Source organism: Chrysemys picta, chromosome 2 (genome assembly GCF_011386835.1).
Source record: "Chrysemys picta bellii isolate R12L10 chromosome 2, ASM1138683v2, whole genome shotgun sequence".
In the NCBI taxonomy this organism is placed as follows: domain Eukaryota; kingdom Metazoa; phylum Chordata; order Testudines; family Emydidae; genus Chrysemys; species Chrysemys picta.
Genome location: NC_088792.1, coordinates 192,691,696 through 192,704,353, shown reverse-complemented (window position 1 = coordinate 192,704,353; position 12,658 = coordinate 192,691,696). Strand labels below are relative to the sequence as shown.

General features: G+C 38.1%; 1 protein-coding gene across 1 annotated transcript in view; it reads left to right on the top strand.

Moving 5' to 3' along the window:
- The window catches only part of C2H18orf63 (chromosome 2 C18orf63 homolog), a 29,555-nt gene extending 18,108 nt beyond the window's left edge, over positions 1-11,447 (top strand). The window contains exons 13-16 of the mRNA XM_065582467.1: positions 599-1,720; positions 4,868-4,984; positions 8,073-8,118; positions 11,383-11,447. Of these exons, the coding sequence (XP_065438539.1) occupies positions 599-1,720; positions 4,868-4,984; positions 8,073-8,118; positions 11,383-11,447 (1,350 nt within the window). The remainder of the gene's footprint in view (positions 1-598; positions 1,721-4,867; positions 4,985-8,072; positions 8,119-11,382) is intronic.
- The last annotated feature ends 1,211 nt before the right edge of the window (positions 11,448-12,658 follow it).

The window sequence follows — 12,658 nt, the reverse complement described above, 5'->3', positions numbered from 1 at the left end:
TAATATCCTGAAGGGTGGAACTGGATCTCTCCCTATGGGCTGTAGACCCTTTTCCTCAAAGAGGATATTGTAGCAGAAACTCAGTGTGGCAAGTTGCACAGAATTTTCAAAGTAGTTTTTCCATTTCAGTGGATTTTTTCCATGAGAAGGAATAAAATGATCTGATATACTGCATATGAAAGGGGCACATTACTGAAATGGTTTCTCCACTTGTATTTGTAACAGAAAATTTCCCCTTGTGTCTTTTATTGTGGCTATGTGATGTTAAAAGGTTGCTGGATTACATTTCAGTGGTGGGTGAAGTGATCTCCATATATAGCTTGTGGTATGCTTTTTTATTCTTGCTTGAAAGGATATATATTGTGCAACATATTTGCCATCTTGACAATCAGATATTTGCATACATATTACTTTTCATTTATCAAGCTGAAAAATCTTTCCTTAAATGTCTTAATAGACAGTCTTAATACAATGTTCTTAATTCTAGGTTGTTTTTAAAAAAACAGAATTGTAAAATAACCAACACAAAAATGTGTACAGTGTATGTTGTATACAGACTAAGTTGCTGTAGCATTGTAAACTAACTCTCTTTATTCAGGTGAATCAGTTTGGCAACAGCTGTGTGTTTCAGGGAGTAAATGCCAACCCTGCAAATCTGACTGGCAAACCGATATGCAAGGTATCTCTGACTCAAGCACCTCCAAGGAGAGAGACTTTGCAGCAGAGGTCTTCACAAGGCAGTTCAAGAATTAGCCACAGGATGGAGCTTTTGATCAGTCAGCCAAAACAATGTATTTTCTCAAATCTCATTCCATGTCCAGAGGATGCTGTTGCTGAGGCCATGAAGAAAACAGTGCATAGTAGACAGCAGCAGCAGACTCCAGGAGCATCAGGGGTACCAGTTCACTCAACTGAATCCTTAAGAATGTCTAAGAATTCATCTGTGGATTCTCAAAGGAACAATGCCACTAGAATTATACCTATTTTCAAAGGAAAGTTGTTGCAAATGGATGTAAAGGCCACAAGAGCCAATGAAGGAAAGAAAAAAGTGAGTGTTTTACAGCATTCTCCAAAAGTAGTTAGAGATGTCACCATGTCTAAATTAACTGTATGCAACCCCAGTGTAAATCAGGTATACAAACCTGTCCAAATTGTGTCATTCAAAAATCCTACTAATGGCACTGTTGCTCAGAGAATGACTGGGAAAGCAAATGTAAAAAGTGGTAGACCTATATGTGACCAGGAAAAAGAAACTGGTAAGCAGCTGACAAATTCTGCTTTTTCTAGTAGCCCATCTTCAGGTAGGAATTCAAGTAGAATCAAACCTGAGAAGCTAAATTCTTCTTCATTATCTGCTAGTGACAAATCAATGCTTCAGATATCAAATGCCAATCTAGGTTTGAAAAAACCTGCACTACTCAGTTCTACTACAAAAAAGGGGGGAAAGTTATCAAATCAAAACACCACAAAAATACTTGAGGGAAGTCACAGTTCAAAGAAGATACATATACAGATTTCTGAGTCAGACAAAGAAATTGCGAACACCAGCATATCACAGCATCAAACAAAGAGCCCAACTGAAGGAGCAAATATTCTCAGATTGGTTTTAAAGAGTACAGTGCACAGAGCCAAAAGAGAAGAACATGAAAAATCATTAATACCATCAAAGGAGTATATCACCAAGACAACCAATCACCATTCACAAGTCAACTGTGAGCAGGTACAGTAAATAATAGGTTTCACCTATACTAGCTCTCACCAACTGTGTGTGTGTGTGTATGTGCGCTGAGGTAATTAGACTGTTCATTGCATTTGATGCTGTATCTTAGTTCTGCCAGGTAGATTGTGTGTTTCTAATATTTGCTGTAATTTGTATTAAAATCTTTAACCATTGCCTCCTTTTACAGTAAAAGACTATGATTTGTTTTATCATCTGAGCTGTATGCTCTTGTAATTGTGACTTTCTGAAAGGAAGCGTAATTCCTTTAAATTTCACTCCAGTTTTTTATTTAATGGGACTAGCAAAATTTATAAGCAATAATATGCTTCCATTTTTTATGTGTCAGTCTGTCTTCACCCAAAGTTGTGTACTACAACCAGCTAATGGATGGTATATCAGACCAGCTCAAGTATGTGATCGTATCACCTAGTAGCTGTAGACTACAGAATATGTAAGCCCAGTGCTTTTACACAAGCTTGAAACTTTACCAGGTTCAGTTATTACAACACATTCATTAAAAACCTTTGCATGTATAATAGCTGTTTAGATTACAAGTTAGTAAAATTTAGGGCTGTCCATTAATCGCAGTTAACTCATGCGATTAACTCAAAAATTAATCGCGATTAAAAAATGAATCGTGATCAATTGCAGTTTTAATTGCACTGTTAAACAATACCAATTGAAATGTATTAAATATTTTTGGTTGTCTTTCTACATTTTCTAAGATATTGATTTCAATTACAACACAGAATACAAAGTGTACATTCCCCCCTTATATTATTATTTTGATTACAAATATTTGCACTGTAAAAATGATAAACAAAAGAAATAGTATTTTTCAATTCGTCTCATACAAGTACTGTAGTGCAATCTCTCTATCGTGAAAATGCAACTTACAAATATAAATTTTTGTTACATAACTGCATTCAAAAACAAAGCAACGTAAAACTTCAGAGTCTAGAAGTCCACTCAGTCCTACTTCTTGTTCAGCCAATCGCTAAGACAAACAAGTTCGTTTACATTTACGGGAGATAATGCTGTCCACTTCTTATTTACATCACCTAAAAGTGAGAACAGGCGTTTGCATGGCACTTTTGCAGCTGGCATTGCAAGGTATTTACATGCCAGATATGCTAAACATTCGTATGCCTCTTCATCCTTCTGCCACTATTCCAGAGGACGTGCTTCCATGCTGACTACGCTCGTTAAAAAAATAATGCATTAATTAAATATAGGACTGAACTCCTTTGGGGAGAATTGTATGTTTCCTGCTGTTTTACCCACATTCTGCTATATATTTCATGTTATAGCAATCTCAGATGATGACCCAGCATTATGTTGCTCATTTTAAGAACACTTTCACTGCAGATTTGACAAAATGCAAAGAAGGTACCAATGTGAAATTTCTTAAAGATAGCTACAAGACTTGACCCAAGGTTTAAGAATCTGAAATGCCTTCCAAAATCTGAGGGCAACGAAGTGTGACTCATGCTTTCAGAAGTCTTAAAAGCCCAACACTCTGACATGGAAACTACAGATCCTGAACCACCAAAAAGGAAAATCAACTTTCTGCTAGTGGCATCTGACTCATAATGAAAATGAACATGCATCGGTCCACACTGCTTTGGATCGTTATCTAGCAGAACCCGTCATCAGCGTGGACATATGTCCTCTGGAATGGTGGGTGAAGCATGAAGATGTAGAAAACATCCAAAAATATTTAAACAAATTGGACATATGAATCTTTAGCACATCTGACATGTAAATATGTTGCGACACCGGCTATAACAGTGCCATTCAAACGCCCATTCTCATTTTCAGATGACATTGTAAACAAGAAGTGGACAGCATTATCTCCCGCAAATGTAAACCAACTCGTTTGTCTGAGCCATGGCTGTACAAGAAGTAGGACTGAGTGGACTTTCTAGTCTCTAAAGATTTACTTTGTTTTATTTTTGAATGCAGTTGTTTTTGGTACATAATACTACATTTGTAAGTTCAACTTTCATGATGAAGAGATTGCACTACAGTACTTGTATTAGATTAATTAAAAATACTATTTCTTTTACTTTCACTGTAAAAGCATTTGTAATCAAAAATAAATATTAAGTGAGCAGTGTACACTTTGTATTCTGTCTTGTAATTGAAATCAAAATATTTGAAAATGTAGAAAACATCCAAAAATATTTAAACAAATGGTATTCTATTATTGTTTAACAGTGCAATTAATCACGATTAATTTTTTTAATCACTTGACCACCCTAGTACAAATGCAACTTGTTAACAGCATTTGAACTTCTTGCTGAATGGCACAGTAAAAATAATTTAAATAGAGTATGATACTTCCTCTTGAGTTTTAATGAAACAAGAAGTGGTAAACTGAATTCAGTGCAATAGTGATGAATTTAGCACCAAGTTTTTTCAGACTTTCAAGAACGTAAGTTGTGCTTTGAATCTCCTAATTTTGCTTTTAATTTGTGTCTACAAAGGCTTTTAACTTAAAGAAAATTATCCAGACATTTTTGTTGCACTTTCTTTACAAGATATAGAATCTTTTATTGCTGCTATTTAAGAATGTTCTTCACCAAAAGAAAATGAAAAGAAGTTTTATTCTAAAAACTCCAGGGAGTTGGGCACAGGGTGTGAAGTGGTATTTTCTTTCCCATTTTCTTAAGATTTTCTTAATCTAAAAATATGAATTTGGTAGACTGTAATTATTTTTCAGCCTGATTTTATTTTGTTGGGGTTTGTTTGTTTGTTATGTGGGTGGGGGGCATTGATGAAGAGGGTTGAGCAGAGAGGGGCTCTTGCATATATTCTGTGAACACAGTTCAATACCAAAGTCTCTAGAAATATGAAGCACTAGGCTATTAATGCCTCATAGACACAGGTTAGCTGCTAGAGTGAGAATGTACATCAGTAAGAAAGGGTATATATTGATAGTGGTCTGTTCTTTGGACAGTGAGTGATAGATTTATCTGCATAATTCACATTGGTGTTAGTGTTGTTAGAAGTGACAGGTCAGGGTGGATTGTAATGGTGAGATTCAATGGCCAAAAAAAGTCAATCAGAAGTCCTGTCATGATAACCATAACAATAGTACTGGAGTTTTAGCTGATGAGGATATATCAACTTTTGTATTTTAAGATGTTGGCAGTGAACGATCCCTTGCATTGTGAAGCAGTCACCTCAAAACAGATTTACTCAAAGATGGAGACCCATTTGAAAACAACTTCAAAGAAAAGTTGTGGCAAAAGAAGGCAGGTAAAAAACTCACAAACATCCAAACACTAAGTGATGAAAAAGACAATATGTACTTTTTGATTTTAGAATGTTGACCAGTTAAAGCAAAACAAGGAATACAAGAAATCCCTTACGGCCTGGATAAAATAAAACTTTTATTTCATTCCTGTATTTTCTGATTTTTTTTTTTTGCCAACTTTTAAAACTTTGAAAACATACTCCTTCAGAAATTAAATATGTAGAAACGCTAATAAGGTTAACAATATTATTTAATGTAAATATTTTAGGGTTTACGAAAATAATTTTTCCGATTCCACATAAAAATCTTGTTAGGACATTCACAGTACCATACAACTTATTTCTGGGATTTATTAATCTATTTTATAATGGTCATATAAATGAGAATCTTCTGACTGCATGAAAGCTTTCCCTATTTGATGAAGCGTATGCAATCAATTTAGAACATCCTTTTCTGCACATGTATTTTACTCTGTTTAATCATAATTCAAAGAAACTTGCAGTAAATGTAAACTCTGTCTATTTCAAATACTAATACATGTAATTACAGTGGAGACTGATTTAATTTTATGGTTCCATACAGTCATTTCTGTTTGCGGATAATCCAGGTATGTTACAGATTACCACCATCTCCTTGATCCAAAGTATTAAAACATTTAAATTGAGGTGCATAGTTATCAGCTTCATTGATCATTTCAGCACTGCATAAGTATCCACACAGCACTAACTAGGTATATAGTAAATGCTTTATTACATTAGACCACTGGTGTATTTTGTCCAGTATTCCATCTTTAATGGTGACTAGTAGCTAATGCTCGAGTGGAAGGTGCATGAATTCCTGAAATGGCCCATCAGGACAGGTTTTTTTTCTTCCTGCCCCAAGCTGTTAGTAGGTGGCTTATGCCCTGCAACACAAGATTTGTATCATTTATTATTTGCTTTGTTTATTTTAATGTAACTATGGATGCTCTCATTAGTTATATAAATGTCTCATCTTTTTTAATCCTGCTAAACTCTTGGATTCAGTAATATCCTGTGACAATAAATTCTATAGGCTAGGTATGCATTGTGTAAAACATAAAAAAAGTATTTCCTTTTACTGGTTTTAATTCTTTCTGTCTTTCAGTTTCACTTTTAATCCACTTACTCTTGTAGTATCAGAAAGGATCAATAGGAACACCCAAATAACTGCTAGATACCATTCATAATTGTATGTACTTTATATCCCCTTTTATTTGTCTCCTCTCTGAATAAAACAGTCCTAACCTTTTCTCTCTCTCTCTTCTGATGAAAGTCTTTCCATGACTTTTAACCATATTGTTGCCTATTACTGAACCTCTTCTATTTCTACTACATCCTTTTTTTATATCTAATAATCCAAAGGGAAAGAGTATTAAATGTAAGAGAATACAATCCATTTATATTGTGGTAAATATTTTCATTAGTATTTTCCATTCCCTTCTTTTTATGTTTTAACTGTTAGTTTGCATTATGAGTACTTGCAAACTGATGGGCAGTTTCACCAGCCAGGGAACAGAAATAAGGTCCAAACCTCAATCCTTTTAAGACTCTTTTATAATAAACAGAAAAAATAAATGGACTTAAAAGCACTGGAGAATAATTCCCTAAATGCTTCCTCCCCCCCACCCTTTAGCCAGCCAGGAGAAAAGGCACACCTTTCTTCTTAGCTCCCCTTGGACCCAGCTTTTCCCCTAGGTTCCTTTCATACTCCACCCGGTCGCAGCCATGTGGCCACCTGGGCCCTGTTAACCCTGTAGAGGTTGCAATGCCTTTACCTTTTCACACCACCGTGGCACATAACTATAAATGCTCAAGAAAAAGACACAATTATTTATTTCAGAACCTAGAAATGTGTATGAGTAGTTCAAATTATTCCTTTTAACTTACATTTGTCAACAGTAAATGTCATCCGCCATCTTGCTGCTCATACACTTAGTTTTGTTGAGTCCCTGTGGAGTTCATCATAGTGTTTTCAAGTCTTGACTATTCTAAATAATTTTGTGACATCTGCACATATTGCTCCCTTATTAATTATCTGGAAAAAGTGGAAAAATTGTAAGTATATTAACCACTGGTCCTATTGTGTGTTACCCAGGGTTTTCAGAACCCCCAACACTGGTAACTTAACTATTTCACTCCATGCAATGTCAGAAATAAATCGATAGGAACACAGTTATTCTGTCTGATCAAGGATTAAATACAAGTAAGCGTGCTCTTGTCTAAGTAGTTTATTAGAGTTAAGCACACACAGACATAAGCAATAGGTTTAGAACATCTCAGATATTTACCTATATTCTGAGACGTTATTGAGTAATCAATGACAAGTCAGCGCTGGCCAAACGCCTCCCTGCTGGGGAGTAAAGATGTCAGGAAAAAATGTCTCTCCTGGAATAGCTCCAGAGGACTGCTCCCAAGTACACTCTATTATCTAAATTTTTTGTAACTAACTTCGACAAAACACAGAGGTCATAATGACCCTTACTGGATCATCGCTTTTCCTAACTTTCAATAAACTTTTAATAGCTGAGGCATCTAGACTCTAGGTTGTCCATCCACATATTTTCTTTCATTCTTAGTTATTTACTTTTCCTTCCCCCCTCCCATTCTGAGTAGCAAAACTGCCAGTAGTTATGACCTTGCTTCTGAAAGCCTGTCTCCAAATTAACCCTTAACTATGTGGTGTTCTATTTCATTAATTCATAGTGGCTGAGTGCACTTAATATGCCCTCAATCCATGGCAACATGTGTATCCCTGAGAAATCACTTTTAACCTAAGCACCCATCCTCTGAAAATTAGGCCCCTTTAAGGTATCTGAAGTTGGGCACTCAAAAGTCACTAGTTGCTTTTCAGCAGTTTTGGTTTTAATTTAATCTTCTGTTACATACGGTACATTATCCACACATTTTAAACATTGTTTAATTGATCTATGAAATGTATGCTTATTTTCTGTTTCCTGTACTGTTCAATCAAAATTTCTTATATGCAGACATGACAATTGTTAGTTTAGCTGTTGGCTTAGTGTTACTCAGCACTGAGTGCATTAATTTAACTTGCTTTATTACTTGTTAGCAGGAAGAAGGTGGAGGTTATTCAAAGTCAAAGAAATCCAAAACAAGTAAGCCTGCTATCTAGAATGTGAATGTAGAGGATCGTAGAAAGAAAAATCAGGTATGTCTGTGTTACAAACCTGAAAGATTCTTCTTTTAATGCTATATGTGTTATCTCCATTCTTAAGGATCACAATTACTTTATAAACTGTCTGTACAGAGATTGCCTTACACCAGGGGTGGGGAAACTTTTTGGCCTGAGGGCCACATCAAGGAATAGAATTGTATGGCAGGCCATGAATGCTCACAAAATTGGGGTTGGGCTGTGTGATGGGGTGAGGGCTCTGGTTGGGGGTGCAGGATCTGGGGTGGAGCTGGGGATGAGGAGTTGGGGTGTAGGAGGGCGGGAGGGGGATCAGGGCTGGAGATGTGAGATTAGCATTGTCAAAACTTTGTACTGAAGTTGATTTCAGCTTTTTATTATGTGTGTACTAGTAGGGCCCAGCTTTCCCAAGCAGGATCAGGGCCACATTGTGATAAGTGCTGTATAAACACACAAAAAGAGACAATCTTTGTCCCAAATTGTTTAAAATATAATGATTTTTCTAAAGATCCTGTTAGTGTGGGTTCTTCCTCAGTGCTGGGAGCTGCCTAAAGAAGCCTATTGCCAAACTAATCCTGATCAGTGTAGTGATGCCAGAGTGTCTGGCACTAAGAAGTCTTGGTCTACAACTTCTTTTTATAGTGTACTGTCCTGTTGTTGTGCCAGTGTTGCATCCATATTCAGCACTTACTAATGCTTGTTTGCATGTGACATTTGTTCTCTTGAGATTTACTCCTGAGCCTTTAAAGTTTACCATGGGGCAATATATTGGGATGAGATGTTTTTAAAATAAAATAATTGTTGTCTGCAGGAGGAGGTTGGCTTCACAACTTATCACTATATAAACATTTTTATTTACAATTTCCTTACAGAAAGGGGATAGTTTTTCTGCTGAATAGGAACCAAGGTCCATAACCTCCAGAATCTATCACAGAAAATCACAGATATGTTTCTGGTTTGAAAACTGGGAGAGGGAGGAGGAGGAAGTCCCCCAAACTGATTATAATAGCTGACCAAATCTCAGTGTCACAATGAACTGAGACCCCAGCCCATCAATGTCCCTCCCCACCTAGTTCTGACTCCAGTCCAGAAGACATACGCCCTCCAAATCTGAGTCAAACCCAGCTTCACTCTCCTTTCTCACCTTTTCCTCCCAGGCCCAGCCCAAGTCCCTTCTCCCTCTTTGCCCAACACTGAGCCTGCGGCAGGGGAAGGCATCAGATACCTCCGCCCCCCAGTGCGCCCTGCATTCCCCAGCTCCAGTCCTCTTGGGCTGTCAATCTCTCTCTCATACAGCCACAATTCCTACCTCAGCCAATAGCAAGACAGCATCATTCCAGTTTTACAGGGTATGTGTCAGTGGAGTCACTTAGTGTTGAGCTATGTGATCCCAGATGTCAGTACCAGTGACCTCAAATTCCAGTGACAACTGACGCTGTCTAGCCACAGCATGCAGGCAGAGCCTTGCCTGTGTATTCTCCTGCAATGACCCGTTCCTGGCCGTGGTACCACCAGATGACCTGTCCTGAGTTCCCCTTTCTACATTGCGGGAGCTACATTGTTACATTTATTTTTTGTTACACACCAGGAGACTTGGTCAATCTGGTTCCAATTAGGAGAAATTGGTGAGAGTCAGGTATTTCATTTAGGCAATCTTGTTTATTTACAAAGACAAAAAAGTTCTGTTTACCGGACCACAGAAGGTATCAAACAGTAGGCAACAGGGTCCTTGCTCACAGATCCAGACCTCTTTCAGTCTGCACGCCGATCCAAAACTTTTGTCTAGGCTTCTCTCGGGGCCCCATTACCAGCACTTCTGTTACTGTCTGCTTGGCTTTCTGACTGCCTCTGTCCTGCTTTTCCCTCACACACATACACACCTCTATCCAAACAGTGCCCAGCAAAAGCCCTCCACCTCCATTGTTCAAATTCCTGGTGAACTCACATATGCCATGGTTTTAGGTGGGAGGTTTCTTAACTGTCTCTCACAACTGCAGCTGTTATATTCAACCCATAATGACAAGGTTTAATCCAACTAACAGGAAAAAAAGTCCCATACAATTGACCATTACAAGGTGCTGAAGAGTGGTTTCTTCATCTCCCTTCTCCCACTTTTCTGTACAGCCAAGTGTGCCACCACCCTACCTGGTCTCCTCTGGTCTAGTGAGCCTGAGTACAATGCTGTTCCACAACCAGCAATCCTCCATACAGCAACACAACAACTGGTTGTAACCTTTATGTGGGACTGTTAATCATTTATTAAATATGCACTCAAAACAGATCTACAGAGTAAAATAAAAATGAATATAGATACCCATCAACCATAGTTGTACAAGAGCACAGAACTTCTTTATTCTCGTTTTACATAATGAGAAATTGTAATTAGAACATTATAGATGTTGACTGCATAAATAGAATTCAAACTAATATTGGAGCAGAAATAGTGACATTTGTTTGTAAGTTGACTGTGTAGTTCTCTTTTGTAAATTGAACTTTTGTTTTGTGTTCTTTGGAGTTTGAATCCTCAGAAGAGGATTAAAATTAAGGATTGCAGCTCTAATGGTGTTACATTCTGAGGTGCAATTCAGACCAGTGAGAGGTTGTGTCACCACTTGTCCTAACCCTGAGTGCCTTAAAATGCTCTGCTGCTGTCACTCCATGTCTGGATGTTCCCAGCTAGCATACAAGCATGCACTGAGTATCTGTGTTGAGCAGCCATGGTTCAGCAATTCTGACTACAGCAGCCTGCTTGTTACACCACAGTCACCTTCTGGTCTCTCCCAGCCTTTGATACTATTAGTTAAGTGATCCCAACACACCCCCACTCCCAAATTTCCCAAAAACTATCTGTCCAGCCCTCTCCTGGAACATTTAGAGGAGTAATAAGTTCCATTCCTCCTTTAAAGAGACAAAAGCACAGAAGTTTGTTGCTTTAACTGAAGTTAATAATCACTTCAAGTCAACACAGTACTCAAACTGTGGTTCTCAAACTTATTTGAACACACCCCTTTTTGTGTTTATAATAGTTTATGCCCTCCACTCACCACACAAGTTCATATACTGATAAAAAAATCAACATGCAATTTCACTAAATATTAAAAACAGTAAAAAGAACAGGAGTACTTGTGGCCCCTTAGAGACTAAGGTGCCACAAGTACTCCTGTTCTTTTTGCAGATACAGACTAACACGGCTGCTACTCTAAAAACAGTAAGGCATTGATTCAAAGAGAATCAATGATCCATAGTAATAAGAGCAAAAACAAAACTGTGATTGTGGTCAATGCTTACAATTAAATGTGCATGTTACGTCATAGCAAAGAGATTAACGTACAGATGGCAACGACTTTGTATAATGGTATGCAAGTGTAACAAAAATCTATCAAAATGCACAGCACCATCTACAGTGAAATGTACATCACCATCTGTAAATGTATGACACAGTAAATGCATGGTCCATCCCAAAGCGCTCAACAGCTGCAGTGTCACACAAATGACTTTTCCACACCAAGAGTTAGCAGCAGATAAATAAAGAGAAGGAGGACCTGATATGTCTGGAGGAAACATCTTTGCTAGCTATTCATTGCTGTGGGTAAAATGTGCGCAGTAAGTTTTTTTCCCTAATGCTTCTCACACACCCCACAATACATTCTGTGCCCTCCCCCCCCCCCCCCCCCAGTTTGAGAACCTCTGAAAAAGTAAAACAAGTTTATTAACAAAAAGCGAGAGGTTTTAAATGAGTTTAAGTACAAAGGATAAAGGCAAAAATGTCTACAAGCAAGTAAAAGTAAAATATGCTTTCTTCTTTCAGTGCTTGCAAATGTTCATTCCACTGTAGGTGTTTGCGCACACCAAGCTCAATCACCGGAAATTTTTCCCTCAGTTGTACTCATTAGGTTGGTTCTGGTGCCCTTTAGAGCCATGTGCTCACACCACTAGTATAAGGGGCCAGACCAATCCTACGCCCCTCGGTTTCTTCTTACCGCCCAGGACGATCGGTGGAACTGCTCTCCTTGCTACGGCAAGCTGTTCTCAGTGGTCTTCGTTTGTCTTCATTTCTTCATATTGTATATACTTAGAGTGTAAATAATTGTTAGTTTAGTTAGATAGTTAGTTGGCACTTCTCTGTCAGTGGCATTTCATCCGTTCACAGTACCGAGACATGTCTCGGTCACTGGGCTTTAAGCAACCTGCATTCTATTTGCCTAAAGTGCTTGGGTGAGGCTCACATTGGAGATCACTGTCAGATCTCCTGTGAGTTTAAATCTTGTACAAAAAATGACTGGGAGGCCAGGTTAAAATTCCTATTTGTGGAAGTAGCAGTCAGATCTTCCTCCAAGCCAAGCCAGTCGGACTAGGAACTGAGTATCTCAGCATCAGTGCAGAGTGCTCCTTCCACCATTCAGGATTCCCGGCACCGTTTGCAATCCCTGGTGCCAAGAAAGAAGCATAAGAAGCAGCTGGCCAAGATGGGATGTTCCCCAACTCCAAGGAAGTCCAGGCATGGG